Genomic DNA, 19,638 nt, shown 5'->3' on the forward strand with positions numbered 1-19,638 from the left:
CGCCCCTGCTGCAGCAGGGACAAGGGAGACCCCCATGAAAGCAGGAGCATGCACAGGGAAGGTGGTGGCAGGAGGCTCCTCCAGCCTGGCCTCACCAGCCCCCATGGGGTCTCTCATGGGTGTGGCAGGGGGTCTCAGGGCACCCTGAGAGCAATCGGACCGGGGGGGCTGCCAGCTCCCTCCATGCCCATGGGGCAGCAGGGGGTCACAGGGCCCTGTCGATGGGTACAGGCCAAGAGGCAGGTCTGCAAGCGGCACACAGAGGGGTTCACCTGTGCGGTAAATAATTAACAGCAGTAATTGCATTCAATCAAAGACCAATTCACTTTGAAGGTGGTTTTTTTTTTTCCCCTCGGACGCTGTCCCTGCCCCCTCCCAGGCGCCCCCCGCCCCGGCCCTCACTACCCCTTTCCCTCCCGGTGAAGCCCCTTCGGTGGCGCTTTCCTGCGCTCCCACTTGTGCTGATTAGCGCTTGCAGTGATTGCAGCGTGCCGGGCCCCGTGCGCGCACCCCGGCCCTTAGTGGGCGCTCCGCAGGGAGCGGGGCCGCGGGGTCCCGCGCGCCTCCGCAGCCACGGATACCGCCGCGCGTCGCGCGCGCACACACGCAGCCCACGCACTCCCCGGTGCGCGCACACGCGTGTCGCCTGATACCGGCCCCCCCCCCCCCCCGCACGCCCGATGCCTCCCGCCGCCGGCCGCGGGGCGCATGCGCATTGGGGCGGTGCGCGGCGCGGGGATCCCGGCCCTTCGTGCGCGTGACGTCGCCGCGTCTCGCGCCGCTCCGGGCCGGCGGCGGCGGCCCCGGTGAGTGGCGGGGGGCCGGTGCGGTACGGCACGGCGCGGGCTGCGTGTGCCGCCAGCGCCCCCCCCGGCCCCGGCACGGTGCCCCCCGCCGCGGCACCGGCCGGCAGGTGACAGCGACGGGTCTGCGCGGCGGGCGGCGGCTCGGTAGCAGCGGGCGGCGGGAGCGCGGCGGGCAGCGCTCGGTGCTCGGGGGGTGGCGTGCAAGGTGCTCGGTGCAAGGTGCGCCGTGGGGCGGGGCGGGGCGGCGCGGCGAGCGGTGCACGGTGCGGGGAGCGGCGTGGGATGGTGGCTGTTCGGTGCGTGGGGGATGCAGGCTGCACGGAGCGATGCAGGCTGCGTGATGTGCAGTGCACGGCGTGCGGAGGCTAGTGCTTGGTGCACAGTACACAATGCGGGGTGCAGGGTGCTCAGTGTAGGGTGTTCCGTGTCCTTTTTTTCCCTTTTTCCTGCTTTCTGGCACGTTCCCCTTGCCTCCGATCTCCCTGGCACCCCTTTAGGAGCCCAGCACTAGGCTGTGCCTGCTGTCACCCGTGCATTGCCAGTGGTGCAGAGAGCAGGCTTGGGCATGACACCCTTCAGGAGGTACCCACGGGCCGGGGCAGTGCCCAGGGGCGAGGGCTGCCTTCCTCTGCTGGGGTGACTGTGGCCACCTGTGTTGTGGTGGCCTGGGCAACCAAGTGCTGGGTGAGAGGCTGCGCCCACAGGTCTCACTTGGTGTTAGCCTCAACTTCTGGGAAGAAAGGTTTTGACAGCAGCTGAGGCCTAGGCAGCTGTAAGCTTCTGCTGGGTGTCCTCAGGATGAGGGTCCCGTGGCAGGGGGGTTGCAGACAAGCTCCCGAGTGGTGGTGTTGGTGCCTTGCAGCCCACCCAAAACACTGATGCTCTCCCTGCTCTACCCATCTGTCACCAGGCCACTGCCCTATGGTGCTGCATGGTAGGGGTGCAAAATCCACACTATTTCTATAGCAAGCTCAAGTTCCTTGGGACTCGTGGCCGGAGTCACAGTCCTTGGTGCTGCTGGCAGCGCTTCCCTGCTGCTGGCAGCGTGAGCTGGGCCGTGATCTTCCATGGGAAGTGTGTGGTTTGCATTGCGCGGGCCTTTGTTCTGTCCCTTACTGTGTGTGTTTGCATGCTCAGTCTCTGTCCAAAAAACATCTCACAGCTTGAAACCCCTTCACATGTCTTCCTCTGCAAGTCAGAGCCCGGCCCCACCAGCTGCTTGTACTTAATATATGGGCGGTGAGTCCCCCCTTTTCACAGCTGTGCTACTCTCTCATGCTTGGGTACTGAGCAAGGGTGAGTGGAGAGATTAAAATGATTTGTGCTAACAGGTTTCCAAATTTGACGTTGCTTTTCTGGGAATGCTGCAGCGTGCTCATGGGGAGCTTGTCAAGTGCCAACACAGGTTCAAATGTTTCTTCCAAGCGGGGTTTTGTAATAGCATGGCTGGCTGCAGCCTGTGCTCGGTGGCTGCCTGCATGTGGCATCTGGCATGAACAGATGTACTGTGCTGCCTACAGAGAGAGCCAAGGGTTTGCAGGGTGCTCACGCAGGGGAGGCAGCCCTTGAGATCGGGGCGTGAATTCCAGTGCTGACTTCCGTAACCACCCCACGGTCTGCATGTGAAACCACAGGAGTGGAGTTTGAGGATAGGGCCAATGGACCTTGCTGGTGCACTGATGAATGCCCTCCCAGCAGCCTGGTGTTTTGGTCCAGAGCACTGAGCTTCCTCCATTCCTGCGAGTTGCTTCTGTGCCCGTGTGCATGCTCAGGGGGCAGCGCTGCTCTCCAGGGGAGCAGTGGCTGGCTGCTGCCCACAGCTCCGTGTTTCCCAGAAGACCAGAGCATCACTGCTAGGACCTGGCCATGAGAGCCAGTTTCCATGCCTTGATATTTGGTGGCATGGCAGCTGAGATGGGGTAGCCACCACAGTGCTCTGGGGCCCCCTCTGCTGAGCTGAAAGCCCTCACCTGGGACGAGCAGTACCACGTGGCAGCTGAGCCATGCACGGTGCTGTGCGGGTCCTTCCAGGCATTGCCCAGAGCTGGTGCTGCAGCCAGTGTTGGGGGGCATTGCTGTAGGGTGATACAGGCAGAGTTATGCCCTCCACATGCTGGGGATGCCGAGGTGGGAGCTGCCATGGGTCTCTCTGGGACTTGGTTTGCTGGTAGGCTCACCAGAAGGACGGGCAGGCTTGTGCCACTGCTGTTCTCTGCCTGTAGGTTTTAAAAACTGTATTAGTAATTTCTGTCGCTATTTTAGGAAGATACATCCAAAGGCAGTTTGCATTACAGATACGCCGAGCCTTCAGGGGATGTGCGGGATGGCAGGAGCACTATAAAATGCAGTGACTGTCAAGAACATTTTTGGAGAGAGAAAACAAACACCTAGCAGGTGGTTTTATTTGGCACCGTACAGATGCTTCTTCTGACAAATTTGTGATGCATTTAGGAAGCCTCAGCCTTGTGTCTCAGCAGAGCGTGTTTCACTTTGGATTTCACAGACCCCCAAGCGCAGGCAGCGAGTGTGCAGGCTGGCAGGAGAAGCTTGCAGTATTGTTGTCTGCCTGCTTTATTGCATATCATTTTGCAAGCCTTTAGTCTGTGCCGTTCTCTTAACCCCTGTCTGCCTCCAGTATCGCAGGGATTCTCCGCAAGGAAAACCTATCTAAAGGTGAATGACGCTTTTCCCCCCCCCCCCTTTTCATTCCCAGTCCATCCTTTTGTGCTGGCCTCACTGTGCGGGTGCAGGCAGTAGCGCAGGCTGGGTGATGCTGCCTGGGGCCGGCCCTGCCCGTAGGAACCGTGCAGCATGTGGGAGGTCCTGCCGAGGAGCTGCGCCGAGCCCCTCTCCCCCTTGCAGGGCCTGCAAACACGAACCACTGACAGCGGCGGAGGGTTGCTCAATCCGCAGCGCTCGGAAGTTAAGCAAGCGGGTGGTTCCCATTGCGTGTTTCCAGGTGAGTGAGCCCAAGCTGAGACTGGGGAATTCACAAGGGGCTGCAGCATCAAGGTGCTCTCCATGGAGAAGTGACCACCGGGTGCTTGTCGGCTCTGGAGCCGCTGCAATCGCGGAGTGCTATAGTGGGGCACGGAGAAGCAGCTGGGGTTTTTCCTGTGCTCCTGTTCCTGCTCGGTGCTGGGGGTAGATCCTGCAGCGTGAGCGACCGTTCCTGCCAGTGGCTGTGCCCGGACGTGCTCTAATGGGGGTGGGAGAGCACCCAGCCCCCCTGCTCCTCCGGGCAGCTGTGCTCACAGCTGGCTGCAGGCCAGTGGGTCTGGGTAGCATGCAGAGGCAGCCCTCAGTGGCCCAGCATTTGCAGACATAAATGACAGCAGAGGACCCAGGGCTTACAGCTGGGCTTCTGAAGACAGGAACTGAGCCGTGAAGCACTCGGATGTGTTGTTCAGGGTAATTTGTCTTACGGGTCAGTCACGCTGTGCACCGAGCGGCATGTCTTGGAGGGACCCATTTCCTTTTTTTCCATCCATGGCTCACAAGAACATTGCCTGCACCGGGGCTTGGTGGGAGGTTGTCGTACATCCTCTCTGGGGGCTGTGCAGGCCCACGGGCTTTGCGCCACATCAAGTGGGAGGCCACGTATTCACGCATTGCTGATGTGGGTGCTGGGCAGTGCGCTGTGTCCTTCCCAAAATTACTGGCTTTGTGAAAATGCCGAACACTCGGCCTTGTGGCAGGCGACACGCTGAGCCTGGCTGGGCCGCAGTGGAGATCCTGGGGCCGGTCTGAGCGGGGAGATGGGGCACTGCTGCCAAAGCATGGCTGCCTCTGGCATTTCTCCCTCCCCTTGCTGCCCAAGGGGTGTGCAGGATGCCCCTCGGTCCATGTTGCCTTCTCAGTTAGTGCCTTCAGCTCTGGGGATGCCTGGTGTTGATGCATGGGGAAGTAAAATATTTTGATTTTGTTTCTTAAGCAAATTTGAGGTTTTGGGGTTTCTCTTGCAGAAACAACCTTTTAATTGCAAATCCTGATCTTTGTGCGCACAAGAATGGAGCTTGTTGAGACTTACGGTTTGGCATGTGGATTTGGAAAATTTTTTTGAAGATACTTAGTATTTTTTCTAGAAGTTCCTTTCACTGCTTTTTCTCCCTGTTCTATGGTGGGCTCTGACCACCTACATTCATGTGGGGAATCTTCGTTCAGTTTTGGGAGGGAAGAGTCTTGTTTGCACCAAGTGTAGTGAGTTAACGCAGAGGCTGCAAACTCCGGCTCCTCTCTGTAGTGTTCCCTGTGCCCCTCTGGAGAGCTCTGGCGGGGTCCCCTGGGACCTACCCTGGGCCTGGGGTGGGAGTTGGGGGGACCCTGGTCAGAAGTGCAGGGAAACAGCTCTGTGCTTCCCGAGAGCCCCCTTGTCCCACTCAGGACGGGGGAGCGGGACGATGGGGCCACGGGTCAGGGCGCAAGGTGAGCGAGCGTGTGTTTGTCTGTCACTGTTCGTGCAGGTCCTGCAGCGGCACCTGCGCTGGCTTTGCCTTTGTCCCCCTGGGGCAGCAACTGCAGAGTAATTAAGAAAAGGTAAAGCTCTGAGAACTGGAGCTGTGGGTTGATTAAAAGTCAGAAGCGTCCCTCCAAAGCGCAGAGCTCCTCTCCTGTTTTGGCACAAGCGCTTCCGAAGCGGAGACCTGAGCCGATGATCTGGGTGGTCCCATCCATCGCTGGGGGGTCCCAGACACCCCCCTGCTCTGGTGCCCATCTCTAATGGCACGGGGCAGTGGGTGGGTCTCCTTTCCTCACCTGCACCCCTCATTTGGCTCAGTCCTTCCAGCGGCAGCTGTGCCTCCTGACCCTGCTCCTTGAGCCAAGAGGGGGACGTGGCGAGGCCCCTTCCTCCTGGCTTTGCCGCAGCTTTGCTGGGGCGCGGTGGGAATGGTGGCTTGTGCCAGGTCGCTGGGGTGGGTGCCTCCATCGCCACATCCAGCCAGCAGCTTTCACTTAGGGTGTTTCATAATTAAGAAGCCAGTTTGAGAGAAAGGCTGTTGCCTTACAGAGAGGTTGGCAGAAGTGGATACTGTGGTTTCCATCACCGGACAATAAAATGCCATTGCTGTGCTTGGAACGAGTGGTGGGCAGAGTGAAGATGCTGTAAATTGGTGGGATTTTTATTATTTTGTGATCATTGTAGCATTGAGCAGGATAAGAAAATGTTTTTCTAATCATAACAGCCTCGAGGCAATAAACAAACAGTACATTTGTGCTGTGAAATGTCTGTCAAATCTTTGTTGATGTGATTTAGAGCCTGTTAAAGCAGTCTGGCGTGCTGTGCATGCATCCTGGCCAGGCTCTCCTGGGGTGGTGTGCTGGGGTGCTCGGAGCTTCCACCTTGCAGGATTTTCTGAGCGAGAAAGCCAGTATTTGAAGACTGTGCATGCTGCCTGAATGCTTGGGTCATCAGATTCTGGTAGTTTATTTTTCTAGGTACTCAGCAGTGAAAACAAATTTCCCCGTGTTGCCCTCGGAGGAGGGCTTTGTGCTTTGGCAAACGGTCTTTTGTGAAACCCTCTTGCCCCTGCAGGTCCAAGGCAGTGACCTCCGGGCTGCAGGAATGCAGTAGTTGTGGTGGTGCTGGGGAGCAGGAGCTCTGCCATGGTGGTGGGCTGTGCTGCCAGACCCTCGTGCCTCGCTGCTGGGGTGGCCTCAGCGTCTGAGCAGAGCTGCCAGAGCGACGGTGAGCACCTTTTGCAGTGGAAGGCGAAGAGTGTATGTTCGAGAGCCAGCATTGTTGCAGGGACTCTGGCTGATGCATCATGCTGAGATTGCTCAGCTGAAAGGAATTGGGGGAGGACCTGTAAGTGCAGCAGTGTCAGCGTGCCCTGCAGCTGTTGTGGAGGTGAGCTGAGCCAGCTGGGTGCTAAGATGCAAGCTTAAACATCCATCTTGTGGTTTGGGTGCTAAGATATGCACTTAAACACCCATTCTTGCAGTCTTTTGCCTGTTTCTTCCAGTTTTACTTGGGATGATGTCAGCAGTGCAAATGCAAACCACAGTGCTATTCTGTTTGAGGATTTTCAAAGGGACACATAACCCTGAAGTGCTCTAAAATCCATTATTTTTACTGGGATTGACTTCTGATTCCTGTAGCTACATCTGGGTTTGTGGTCTGCAGAGCATCTTTAGAGCTGTTCTGCTGTCAGTGTTGCTGTTCTCTCCACTTGGTGGCCTGAAAGCAGCTTTTTTTGTGTGCGTGTGCTGTAGGTGCCAGCTACAGCTTAATTTCATGCACATAAAAGCGGGCTCTTCTCTCACCTCCCGGAGCCTCAGGCCATTGCTCACCTCCAGCAAAGGTTTGTACAGAGCTCCTGTTCCGCTGCAAGCGGCTGCAGTATCGATTTGGGGTGGGCAGCAAACTGCAGTGTAGGTTGGACCCTGCTCCCACAGGTTGGCTGTCTCCGCAGGGATCGATGCTTGCTGTGCTGGGGGCGGATGAGCATGAGCCACGCGTTGCTCAATGGGGCTGACGCTGCGCTTTGGTGAACCTCAGCCTCTGCCGTCCCCTCGGCTGCCTCCGTGGGCACACAGCAGCAAGCAGCGGTTGGCGCTTGCTCCCTGCTTGCGGCTTTCCAGGGCTGCTCATCGACCTCTTGGTGAATGCTTTAAAATTTGTTTATCAGCTTTTGCTTGGGCTGCTTTGAAACTGAGATGGAGAAACTCCCTGTGTGCCTCTGTGCCAGCAGCCTGTCCTTCCCGCTCCTCGCCCTCAGCCCCTGCTGGTTCTTCCTGGCTTTCCTCTCCTGGGGTTTGTTTGACCTGTTTGCTGCTGCCTCTCAGGATGTGAGCATCTCTGTCCTGCTAAGGGAGATGCCTTGGAGTCGTTGGGTGTTTTGAAACACGCATTATGAGTTGCCACCAGAGAGACCAGGAGAAACACGCCCGCCTTCGGCAGTGGCAGCGCTTCTGGGTGCGTCGTTTGTCTGAGCTTACGTTGGGTCGGCAGCGGTTGCCCCCAGGCAAGCTGTGTTTATTTCTGTGTTTCCATGCTGCGTCTGAATTAACTGAAGACTATCAATTAAGTGATTAAATTTTGCTGATTTGTGAAGATGCAAGCTAGATGTTTTAGGATGTTTCTTGCTGACCACAGCTTCTGCCGCTGTTCCACCACAAAGACATCTGCAGTTCCTCATCCTTTTGTTAAGCGTCAACAATTTGAACTAAAATTTTCCAGGCCACACCTATGTCTTCTGGGGAAGTTGCAGTTAATAGCAATCGTTTCTGGGAATGATTTAAAGAAAAATGCATTTTTTGATGATATTGAGCTTCTTGTAGAAACTGGTTTTGTTGTCTGTTTGTAACACTTTGCGGCTTTAAAAAATGGACTTGAGACATTGCTTCATCGCTACAGATGGTGCACGGCTCCCTTGCTCTGGAGGCCCCAGCTACACTGACACTGCGTTGTGCGGGCACGGAGGACTGCTCTCCGGCAGCGGTGGTGGTTTGCTGGTTTCATAACAGCAGGTGAAGGAGGACGCGGAGGCTGCAGTCGGTTGGTCCTCGCTGTTGGTGCTCACTCGGCCGCAGTGTCCGCCTGGCTGGCACAGCAGCCGCTCAGCGGCATGCTGCATGGCCCCGTGCTGCGGTGGGAGGCATCAGGAAGGAAGTCCGCAGGCGTGTGTGTGTCTGTGTGTCTGTCTGTGCATGCACAGTCAAGACTTGGAGCTGTTTCCGGAGCACAGTGTCTCGGGGCTGGGCTGTTAAACCGCCACTGCTCCGCACACCAGATCATTTATGGCACCGCAGAAGCACATCCAGGGATACAGCTGCTGGTACGCAGACCTGCAGCCATGTCTGGACCTGAAATCCCGTGGCCGATGGAGGCCAGGCCAGGGTCGAGCAGAAGGCCTTGCAGGGAAGGAGGGCGATGCGTGCACTGCGGATAAGCTTTTGCGAAGTTCATGCTGGGTGGAGTTTCCCTCTGGTTTCTAATTAGTGCTAAAGTGGAGGGGCTGCGTGATGTTCTATGGCAGCTGTGCAGAAGAGGAGGAGACTCTTGGGTGGCTGGAATAACAATTAGTGTCTGTACTTGAAATGTTCTCAAAAACATCCTCCAAGGCCAGGATGCCATCGTGCATTAAGGGGGAGCTGACTGTGGGAAGGGCCCAGCTGCAGCGGCCCCACGATGAGCCTGTGGTCCCATGTACGCACTGTGAACCTCGGAGCAGAGTGCCATCCTTGCCTGGCCCCTCGGGGTGCTCCGCTGCAGCACAGCCCTCTGGCCAGTGGCTTTGCTTGGAAAGCTGCAGCCCTGCTGGGATGGGCACCCCCTGCCGCTCCCTTCCCATGCCTGGAGGAGGGTGTCCCGTGGGGACACGGCCGCCGTACCACTGGCGGGACGTGGGCAGGACCCCTGCGCAGGCGCGCTGTCACTGGGATGCTCTGTGCTTGCAGGAGAGCTTCAGCCAAGGCGATGCAGGCAGCTGCTGGGCTCCCCAGGATGGGTGCATTCCTCATGGGTGCAGGTGTTGTGTCCTTGTGGGAAACCTGGCGTTTGGGCCGACACGTGGGTTTTGGTTGCCTACCTGGTGGGGTTTGCATGCCATGAGGGGCCGATGCTGCTGCCTTGGCAGGTGGTGAGACTGGAGAGAGATTTGTTCCTTGGGCTGGAGCCGGGGAGATCCTGGCAGCGTGGGCAGCTCCTAGTGCAGAGGTTGGCATCCCCATGACCCTGCCTGGAGGCAGGAGTGTGACCTGCCAGACCTGGAGGGTCCTCTGGGCCCCGTCTCCTTTTGCTCTAACTGGTTTGGGGGACCCTGACTATAGCCTGACTGGTGCCTGATTTCAGCATTTGTACCAAAGCCTGCACCAGGCGAGTCTGGAGCTGCTTCCTCTGGGACAGGCTGTTGTGCCGGTCACTTGTGTGCAATGGCAGCATGCCATGTTCAGACTGTCAGCCTCTGGGTTTTAAACATCCCAGCTGCTCCTGTCCCCCTAAGGCTTCTCCCTTCCAGGAGGCTTCATTTCCTAAAAGAGCAGACGCCTTCCTGCTTCCCCTGGTTTCTTCCTCTGGATCAGCCCCGCGAATGCCACCATGGTGGAGCAGTGCCTCGGGGCTGATGGCCGAGTCTCAGGCATGCCACGTCTGGCTGCCCATGAGCCAGGACCGCCTTTCCCCTGGGCTCGGAGGGAGGCTGTGGGCAGGAGGGGTGCGTGCAGCAGGGGCAGTTGCCAAGGAGAAGAGCATCATTTGTCACTGCAAATGCAAATGTCTGTGATAAATAAATCAACATCGTGGCTTTTCTTTCCCACTAGGTATTTTCACAGCCACCTGTGTTTCAGCATGAAGTTCGGCTAGCAGCAGAATGAACTCACCAGGGGAAGGTAAGTGCGTATGCATAGCAGCGCCAGAGTGGTTGATTCCCCTGTGATGCTGATAAATATTTCATATGTCTGTGCACACCGACGCTGATGCCCTGTTAATATTGTATTGCCTTCACAAGCTGACAAGAAATGGTTTAAGCCTTTTTTTGTACTAATATCCAATCAGCATGCAAAATAAGGAAGACTTTCTGCCTGTAGGACTTTTTGTGTCCTTGTTTGTCACTGCTCTGCTGTCACTTCCCCACCAGCTCCCCCACTCCCCGCGCTCTCTGCTCTTGGTACCAGCCTTGCCCTGATCACAGTCAGGGACGGAGTCCCCAGCTGTGGGTCACAGCCCGTCACTGTCCTGCAGTGTCTGAGCTGTACTCAGGGCTTCAGCCTGGGGTTGGTCGCTGGCACTTTGATTTCTGCTCCCCATCACCAGCTGCAGTGGTTTTCAGTCCCTGCCATGATGTTCCATAGAAGCCCCTGAGAGCTCCCTATTTCCTGATGGAGTGGAAAGCTCTCAGAGCCAGCTTAGGCATCTGAAGAACTAGAAGGTCGTCTCTGATCAGACAGCCGTGCCATCTAATTATGCCATGATATTTTCCACCAGATACCTGCTGTGGAGGAAATGATCCATCCCTGTTCTCTCATAGACTAATAAGCCCCATAAATTTTGGGGAATTCTTACTGGAGGATTGCACAAAAGAATTGAAAATAAGCAAATAAGGTGGGATTGTTTGCGGTTGCTCAGCAGACCACCTCCAAGCACACTCATGGATGCTTGTTCAGCCCACCTGGGTACACTGGGGTAATCCCACCAGAGAAGTTTGTTCTGCTTCAGCCACAGTGCGCGTGGCTGCCGTGCAGGAGGCAGAACGGGGCTGTTCTGGCGGGAGCAGCGGTGTGCTGCGGCAACGGGGAGAGTCCAGAGCACAGCAGGAAGGGGGAGGCCATGCTCCCCGATGGCAGCTGTTGGCACCTGCCTCTCTGCCTTTCCTGTTGCCTTGCAGTGGAGCGCGAGCTTCCCCATGCTGGTGGCATTGGATGGGCAGCGGTGGGGGCTGCGTGTCTGCCCTGGCCGGGGCAGCAGGAGGATGCTCAGGGACTCGGCGCTTTGTCCCGCTGGGTGCTGCCGGAGCAGGGCTGGTGGCGCAGGCTCCCAGCCAGCCTCCCGCTTCGCACAGCAAAATGAGTGAGTCCCTTTGTTCCTCTCTGGCGGCACTCAGGTCGGAGCTGCTGGGAGCATCTCGGTGGGAAACGCTCACTGTAAGCCATTTTTGCAAAGAACAGAGCACTTCTGTGCTCCGAGCCTCCTTTTTAAACTGCAGGTCTTGCTAATTAGCCTGTCTTGGTCTGCATAGCTGTAATTATTCCAGTTGGCCTTAAATCCTGACTGCTCCAGCTACAGTGTATTGAAATGGGTCATGCTGCATTTGCAATTATTTTTAGGGTGAACATTTGAATATATTTACATGACTGAAACAGATCGAGATAGCAGGATGGAGCAGATGAGCACTTGTCTTTTTAATGGATCTGACTCTGACTCGGTGCTGCATAAATGCCAGAGCTGTTTGTTGTTCCCTCTGATTTACATCTAATCAAATGGACCAGCATTTGACTTTCCGACTTTCATATAGTATATGGGCATGCATTTGAAACTGTTTAACCTTGGTATGTTAACCAAGCAGTTGGCCAGGATGTTAGCCATGGTGCTAAAGAGCCACAAATTTAATGGTGGCGTTGATGTTACTTTGCTGCTGGGATGGGAAAATGTGTGCCTGGGTGGGCAAAGAGGCGCTGCTTCTTCATGTCGTGGTGATCTGATGGTTTGAGCAGAAGCGGATAAAAGCAGAGCAGGTGGATGGCGAGCTGCTGACCGCTTCGCTCGTCCGGGTGGGTGGAGCGGGATGTCGGGTTGGAAGGGGAATGGAGCGAGTGCCTGGCTGGTTCTGGGGCCGCCTGTGCTGGCAGGTAGGGCAGGGGCAGGGAGGCTGCCTGGCTCTGGGGCGGCTCTCCTGCCTGCTCCCTGCCACAAAGGCGCTTTGCACGGGCCACTGCTAAATGTGCCCTTTCACAGAGAGAGTTGAGAGAAGAAAACGTTTTTCTGAAGCAGTTCTTTGGATTGTCAGCAAAACAAAACGCATGGACGCCCCGTTCCTTCCACTCCATTCAGCTCCCGCCCCAGCCACATAATCACAAAGAACTTGAAATCCCTGGGTGAGCCCAGGGGAGGATTGCAAAACCTGTGCTCACAAATGGAGCAGAAGGGGGGAGGGTGTGGGAAGCAGTGCCAGCGTTCACAGGAGTCCCTCCTGAGTAGGCAGCAGAGCAGGGAACTTGCAGAAACTGCAGGCTTCCTGCTGGATATCCTACCGAGACGCAGAAAACCTGAAAAGCCTTAATGCCAGATGATTTCTTCAAGGATTTTTACGTAAGGTCAGTCTCTGGAGGGAGGGTGTTTAATACTGACTCTGTGTGTGGCTGTTAGCCTTCAGATGGTTTAATTTCTCAGAGTGTTTCATGCTAATGGGTAACTACTATTCTTGACTCAGACCCTTAAAATTTGCATGAGATGCTTCTGTTTTTGTCTTATTTCAGTTTTCTCCCCTCCCCTGTGACAGCACATTGAAATTAAAGAAAATGTAGGAAGGAGACAGGTGGCTGACAGAAGTGAAAAGACGGTGTGCTGAGCTCAGTTTTGGAAGGAAGGAGAACTGCAGGGAGGGTTTGGGCTTCATGTGGGATAGAAAAGGCTCTGTAAAGATTTATTTATTTTTTTTTTAATAAGGACTGACTGGGTATGTGTGGCCCCTCCTCTCCAAAACGTTCCTGGAGCTTTGCTTCAGCTGTAAACCGGTGACTCCAGGTACGCAAACAGTCCAGAAATAATCTCTTTGGGTGTGCTCTGAGGCAGACTTTAATTACCTTCTGGGTAGAAGACACCTAGCCTGGAAGTTGCTGATAAGTGAAAGAGATGTTGAAACCCTGGGATGGCGTCAGCGTCCTGAAGGAGCCAGGCTGGATGCTGAGCTGCCGCTGGGCTGGAGTGCAGCTCCTGTTCCTCTGACCGTGCTGTGTTTCTCTTGCAGATGCCTGTTGGGTTGAACACTTGCTAGCTGAAAGCTGAAGTGTGGTCACCAGCCTGTGCAGAGAACAGGATGCGGGTCACCATGAGGAGGGTGTTGCTGGTCGTGGGCTCAGTGGTTGCCCTGATGGTGACTCTGCACCTTGGCCAGCAGGTCCTGGAGTGCCAGCAAGTCCTGAGTGAGAGGAGGCACAGGCTGATGAGACCCGAGAATGAGGAGCTGGTCATGATGGGCTCCAACCATGTGGAGTACCGCTACAGCAAGGAGATGCCCCTGATATTCATTGGCGGGGTCCCACGGAGCGGTACGACACTGATGAGGGCCATGCTCGATGCCCATCCCGAGGTGCGCTGTGGAGAGGAGACCCGCATCATCCCCCGCGTGCTGGCAATGCGGCAGGCCTGGTCTAAATCGGGGCGAGAGAAGATGCGCCTGGATGAAGCAGGAGTGACGGACCAAGTTTTGGATGCTGCTATGCAGGCCTTTATACTGGAAGTGATTGCCAAGCATGGTGAGCCCGCCAGGTATTTGTGTAACAAGGACCCCTTCACGCTGAAGTCCTCTGTCTACCTGTCCAGGCTGTTCCCCAATTCCAAATTCCTCCTGATGGTTCGAGACGGCCGGGCTTCAGTCCACTCCATGATCACACGGAAAGTGACCATCGCAGGTTTCGACCTGAACAGCTACCGAGACTGCCTGACCAAGTGGAACAAAGCCATCGAGGTGATGTACTCCCAGTGCTTGGAGATCGGCCGGTCCCGGTGCCTGCCCGTCTACTACGAGCAGCTGGTGCTGCACCCCGAGCAGTCCATGCATGCCATCATGAAGTTCCTGGACATCTCCTGGAGTGACACGGTGCTGCACCATGAGGAACTGATAGGGAAGCCTGGCGGGGTGTCGCTTTCCAAGTGAGTGTCTCGGCTCCTGCCACGGCTTTTTAAGGAGCATTTTCATTACACGAAGCAGTTCAAGGCTAGAACTGGGGGCAAAGATGCGTCGCTTGTGTTTATGCATGCTTTTTCAGGGGCAAAAGTGGCAGCGTGTCCAGTTTTGCTGCAGTAGGTTTTGTGTTGCTGAGTAGAAGACAGCTTGAAGGCTAGCAATCTGTTGTACCCAACAGAGCAGCTTGTCAGGCAAGGATTTTTGGAGCAGGTGACTGCTTCATTCGTCTGTCTTGACAGTGCAGAAATTATTTTGGTTTCTAATTTGAAAAGAACGGCTTGCTCTGAAACATGAGCTCTTTAATGCCTCTCTTCTCCACCTGTCCTCAAGTACCTCCTTACCATGATTAGTTTTGCTGCTAATGAACGGCTTTCAGCGGTGAGCAGCAATTCTTGCCAGATTTGGTGCTGGTATTGCAGAATAAAAGAAATACCTGCTCCATGGAGAGACACCCCAGCATTCCCTCCTTGCTGGGTGGCTGTCTCGGGGTGCCAGGGGGGTGCTTGCCTTCTCCCACCTTCTTATCTTTTAATGCTCTTTATTTCCTAAATGGAGGCTTAAGTCTAACTTAGCAAAATTTAATCAGTGGTGTAAGGGAGCCATACAAGCAGTCTTTGTATAAATTGCTCATGCCAGAGTGGCGAGGGCAGCTGTGGACATGCAGCTGCTCCATTTCTTGGGGACGGACTTGGGTGTGTGGCCAGGCTCGGCTTCCCTCTGCCGTGCGATGCTCTTCCAGACAAGGCTGCATGGCACTGCCTGCGCCGTAGCAGGTGGTAACTGGGATGCCCTCACAAGGCTCAGGATCCACAGCCTCTGTGCACATTCATCCCTCTTAGGACGTTGTGTCACCTCTGCTGCGTGGGGTGTGGTTTCCTTTGGCTGGAGTTGAGCAGGCGGCTGCTCGACCTGGGCCAGTGTCCCACCGAGCGCAGGGTGCAGAGGGGGGGCTGTACCTGTGAGGGGATTGCTCCTCGGAGTTTGCGGGGCAGGGAGCATGGCTAGTGGGGAGCATGTCCCAGCGCCCTTACCCCAGGCAGACCAGGAAGGCAGCTGTGGTGTAGGATAGAGAGATGCAGGCACCTTTGATGGCTGAAGTGATGATTTCTCCAGAGCTTTCAGCACTATTTGCTCAGGTTAAATTTTGCCGAGGTTGCTTAAACAGATAAGTTTTTGGATTTTCAGTGGGGTCATGCAGTGTATTTGTGCTACAGACCACACATCTTTCATTATTTTCCTGTAATAAGCAGAGGTGTCCTGGTAACACCCTGGCCCCGGTGCAGGAGGGATACCCCCGGACAAGGCGACCCAACCCGTAGGGCTGTGGAAACCCCTGCCGGGACCTGCTCCCCCGGAGCAGGGTTGTGAGCGGGAAGCGCTGCGCTGCCGTGCCTCGCACCGGCTCTGCCCCAGGCGGACCCGGCAGGCCATGAGTGTTTGTGCTGCGTGCGTGTCTTGGGCATTGGAAGCAAAATGTTGAACTGGCAGTGAACCTCGCTGAAGGCTTTTCTGTCTGAGCCCAGTACATGTGTGAAATCCAACTTTAGTGTCTTGATTTGGTTTTTTCTGTATTATTTTTCCCCAGGATAGAAAGATCAACAGACCAGGTTATCAAGCCAGTGAACATGGAGGCATTATCTAAGTGGATTGGGCACATCCCAGGGGATGTGCTGCAGGACATGGCCCACATCGCACCGATGCTCGCCAGGCTCGGCTACGACCCCTACGCCAACCCACCCAACTACGGCCACCCCGACCCCTTAGTTGTCAACAACACGCACAGAGTGAGTGTCACTGCCCGGGGCGCTGTCGGGGGGCTGCGGGTCTCTGCACCCACAGGGCTCTCCGGAGCAGAAGAGGCTGCTGAACCGAATCAAAAAAGAGCAGTGGAGAAACCAACGCTCTCTTCCTTTTGGGAGGCTGGGAATGACAGACACGCAGTTACACTGAGATGATTGCAAAACAAATGTGTGCAGTAGATTGAGTATGATGTGGCTCAAACTGATGATGTCCCCTATGATTTTGTGGTGGTGTTTGTTTCTCGTGTGTGGCAAATACTGACCTGTCCCTCCCTGACCCAGCCCAGCTCGCAAACCCAGGCGTGGGCGCTACTGGTGTGTGCTGATATCTAGGTACAGCTGTAGGCACTAGGCACACCCGTCTGGCCCCAGGAGGATGGGCAGACTGTGCTGTGTCCGTGTGTAGCTGCTCACCAGCCACTCCCGCAGGGAATGCAAGTAGAGACTCGTAATGCATTTGAGCAAAACCAGATGTTTTCTAGACTATTGACTCCATGTCCCTGAAGCAGAACTGGAAGGAAGAAGCTGCAGAGCCATGGACAGCACTTAATAAATAGAGGGAGTTTCTCATGCTTTGGGGTGGACCGGTTCCTCCCCAGCCTGAGCCTGGACTCTGTGGCTCCCTCAGCTTTGCACGTGACGGTGCCCTTGGATGAGATGTCCTTTGCCACACTGGTGGGAGCAGGGGAATGCCTGCGGGTGGGACCCCGGTCCCTGTGGTACTATGTGCCAGATCAAGGGCAGGCAGGCAAATAGCAGCACTGACCTGGAAGGTTGGAAAAGCTTCCCAGGAGCTGGTCCATGCTTCAAGTGCTCTGGTCTCTTACAGCTCCTCTTTGTTCTTTCTGCTTGCTGAGAGCTGTTCTAGGACACAAGTGATTTGGGTGAACATCTGCCCTGGGCAGGGTTAGGGACTCAGGGTCTCTGACATGGACCTTTCTGTACTTCTTGGGATGAATTTGGAGAACTGGCGTAGTGGTAAAGACTGAAATTCTCTCCCCTCCCAGGCTAAGGGGGGAAACAGAATTGCTTGTGTTGGTTTCCTGCCCCAGCAGGGAACCCTGCTTTGCTTACCGTCGCAAAGGAGGAAACCTCCCACTACTGCCCCAGTATAGCACCTTGATGTAGAACAAATGCCCATCAGAGCATTTCCGCTGGTTCGGGTATACTGGGACATCGGACACAGTTAATGAGGTGGACTGCTGATGTTCACAGAGCCACTACCCCAGGAGGGTCACTCCAATTTTCTCTTTTCCATAGGTTTTAAAGGGGGATTATAAAACGCCAGCCAATTTGAAAGGTCATCTGCAGGTAAGACTCTGTTGCCCTTTCCTGAGGGCTTTGCCCTGATGGTTAATCCTGGATGCCTGGTCCCATGCTCCCTCTTACGGGCATTTGCAGGCTGGGCAGCCAACTGTGGGCAGTGTCCCTGCTCTCTTGCCTCGATCCACGGGGTCAATGTGCCTATCATTCCTGCTGTGCACCGCTCCCACCCTCCGCACTTCCATGTTGATGTTCTGTGTATTCTGTGTTCCTCAGACCCTGCTCACTCGTCTTTGTCACCTCCTTCTTGGTCCGCTCGTGTGTATGGTTTTGTGCTGTGGAGTTCTGTGTTCGCTCATGAGAAACTTGTCCTCTTCATTCTCTCTGACTTTAAGACACTTCCCACCTTGTTCTCTGTTCCAAAACTCTTAAAAGTTTTCATTGCCATGGGCCTTGCCTGCCTTAGGGAAGGGAGGCTTGTCTGATTTGCACGTTTGAGGCTCCCTCCCTAAAGAGCAGTGCTTGAAAACAATTAATAACCATCTTTTGTAATGCAGAGCAGTCCTGCAGATATTGCACATACAGACTTAAAAAAAAAAAAAAAAAAAAAGACTCTCTGGAAAGCGTTGCCTGCACAGTAGGGATGTGCAGTAGATGAGCGTTGATGTTTCGATCCAAGGTGGCAGGCTTTACCTGCTCAGCATGTGGCTGCCTAAAGAAAGCCAGGGGATTGAGCTGCATCGCCAGCGCTGGGCGAGAAGATGCTGAGCCCAGCCCCAGGCTGAGGAAGCTGGGCTGCTGGTGAAGCGAGTGCGTAGCGGCTTTCACTGCGAGAGGTGTCGCTGGCGATTCCCGGCTGGCTGCCCAGGGTGGTTGGTGTTGTGTGAACGGTAGCAAAGCGGGAGGCTGCAGTCTCACGGCAGCGTCTCCTGGCTGCTGGTTCTCTGCCCTCACTCTGCTTTCTGTGTCCAAAACATTTCCTTTTCTTGCTTCTGGGAACACAGCGGGAATGTTTTGAGTTGCAGACGGTGGCTTAAAGCTGACCCTTCTGTTTCTGGGTTATTCTAGGTGACTCAGAACACATCATCTTCTCACTAAGAAAATTAATGATTTCCAGGTAAGACCTTGTACCTCACTTTGGGACTTAGGCAAATCTGCCTGCACAGCTCCAGGTTTAGCATTTTGCTTGTGTAATTTCTTGTGCCTGTGGATTAGCCGGGCTGCTCCAGGCACGCTTGTTATGTGAATGATCCCCTTCACAGTTGCTTTAGGTTTTCAGAACAGTGCTGTTATGTGAGACAGTTTGTCAGAAATTCTGAGCTCTGGAAACAGGCTTACTCCAGCAAAATTGAAATCAGCCACCTGGGAGAGTTATTACTGACTGTCCCTGTGGGGAGCATTGAAACGGGATGTGGAAACGTGTAGATGAGCTGAGCTGCTTCCCAGCTGTCTTCTAGGACGTGCCGTGGACCCGTGGAAGGGAAGATAAAGCAGTTGCATCTGCTGTCAGTTTGGAAAAACAAAGCTGCTACCCTGGGTTTCTGTTCTAGATACAACTGTTGATATGTTGGATGTTTTTCCATCTCTCTTTTCAGCTAGCCTCTGTGCTAAAACATAAAGTGTCATTTTTCTTACTAAAAATGACCCTTTAAAAACCAGTTTCTAGGTAAAAGCAGTATAGTGTGCTAAAAAAAATAAATCAGAGACATTGAGGGAGAGTAGAAGTTGTGTGCCTCCAGTCCTGGAGCTGCAAGTTGGTTTCTTTCTAACCATTTTTTTTTTTGTATCACTGCTGCTTCAAAACCATTAGTCAGGCACCTGCTGTGCTGGCATGACCAGATCTTGCTCCCGAGCCTGTGTGTTTCTCTCTTCCAGAATGCTGCAAATGGCCTTTTGTTGTCCAACAAAGAAGAGTTTGCAACGGCACCAGTGGAAATCGGTTATCCAAGCATATTGCTTGCTAATACTAATGCCAAAATGACTGCTATCGGAGGAATGTATTTGCATTTATTTGCAAAGGCCAAACATTTTACACATCAGATGCCTGTCGTCTGCCTTTTTCTGAACGCTCCGTGGTGAAAGCATCTGTGGAAATCCATACTTGACGGGGGCGACAGCGTGCATCGGGAAGAGAATTTGTACGCCGTGGCCGGAGGACTCGTTAAATCGTGTTTAAATGTCTCGTAACGATGTTCTCTAATTCACGGGTCAGAAATAGGTGTCCTGACCTTGTAGAGCTTTTGTCGTGCAAGTGACACCCCCCGCCCCCCAAGCCCTTTACTGTGACTTACAGAGGCTATTGCAGAGTTAATATATGAGCCCACACAACCACCACCCCCCCGCCTCCTTCCTTTGTTGCACACAATTAAAGTATTGTTTTAATAGCGCCGGCTCCGCCCTCTCTCAGCCCCTCCCGCGGCGGTGCGG

General features: G+C 54.8%; 1 protein-coding gene across 9 annotated transcripts; it reads left to right on the forward strand.

Annotated features, from left to right (window-relative positions):
• The first annotated feature begins 708 nt into the window (after nt 1–708).
• Nucleotides 709–19,595, forward strand: TPST2 (tyrosylprotein sulfotransferase 2). 9 transcript variants are annotated; one of them, XM_075110473.1, is made up of 8 exons: nt 709–806; nt 10,068–10,136; nt 12,910–12,987; nt 13,211–14,115; nt 15,735–15,933; nt 17,209–17,259; nt 18,280–18,328; nt 19,087–19,595. In XM_075110473.1, the coding sequence occupies exons 4-7, from the start codon at nt 13,280–13,282 to the stop codon at nt 18,307–18,309; spliced, it is 1,116 nt and encodes a 371-aa protein (XP_074966574.1). In that variant the 5' UTR covers nt 709–806; nt 10,068–10,136; nt 12,910–12,987; nt 13,211–13,279; the 3' UTR covers nt 18,310–18,328; nt 19,087–19,595. The 9 variants fall into 9 exon arrangements, with proteins under 9 accessions (XP_074966574.1, XP_074966575.1, XP_074966576.1 ...); XM_075110475.1 differs by having other exon boundaries at nt 798–913; XM_075110477.1 differs by lacking the exon at nt 709–806 and adding an exon at nt 7,339–7,408.
• Nucleotides 19,596–19,638: the final 43 nt, after the last annotated feature.

The sequence above is a fragment of the Phalacrocorax aristotelis genome, chromosome 15 (assembly GCF_949628215.1).
Source record: "Phalacrocorax aristotelis chromosome 15, bGulAri2.1, whole genome shotgun sequence".
NCBI lineage: Eukaryota > Metazoa > Chordata > Aves > Suliformes > Phalacrocoracidae > Phalacrocorax > Phalacrocorax aristotelis.

Coding starts and splice junctions, on each gene's coding strand:
- TPST2 (XM_075110473.1), top strand. CDS start 13,280: ATGCGGGTCACCATGAGGAGGGTGTTGCTGGTCGTGGGCTCAGTGGTT. Junction 14,116..15,734: donor GGCGGGGTGTCGCTTTCCAA/GTGAGTGTCTCG, acceptor ATTTTTCCCCAG/GATAGAAAGATCAACAGACC. Junction 15,934..17,208: donor TTGTCAACAACACGCACAGA/GTGAGTGTCACT, acceptor TCTTTTCCATAG/GTTTTAAAGGGGGATTATAA.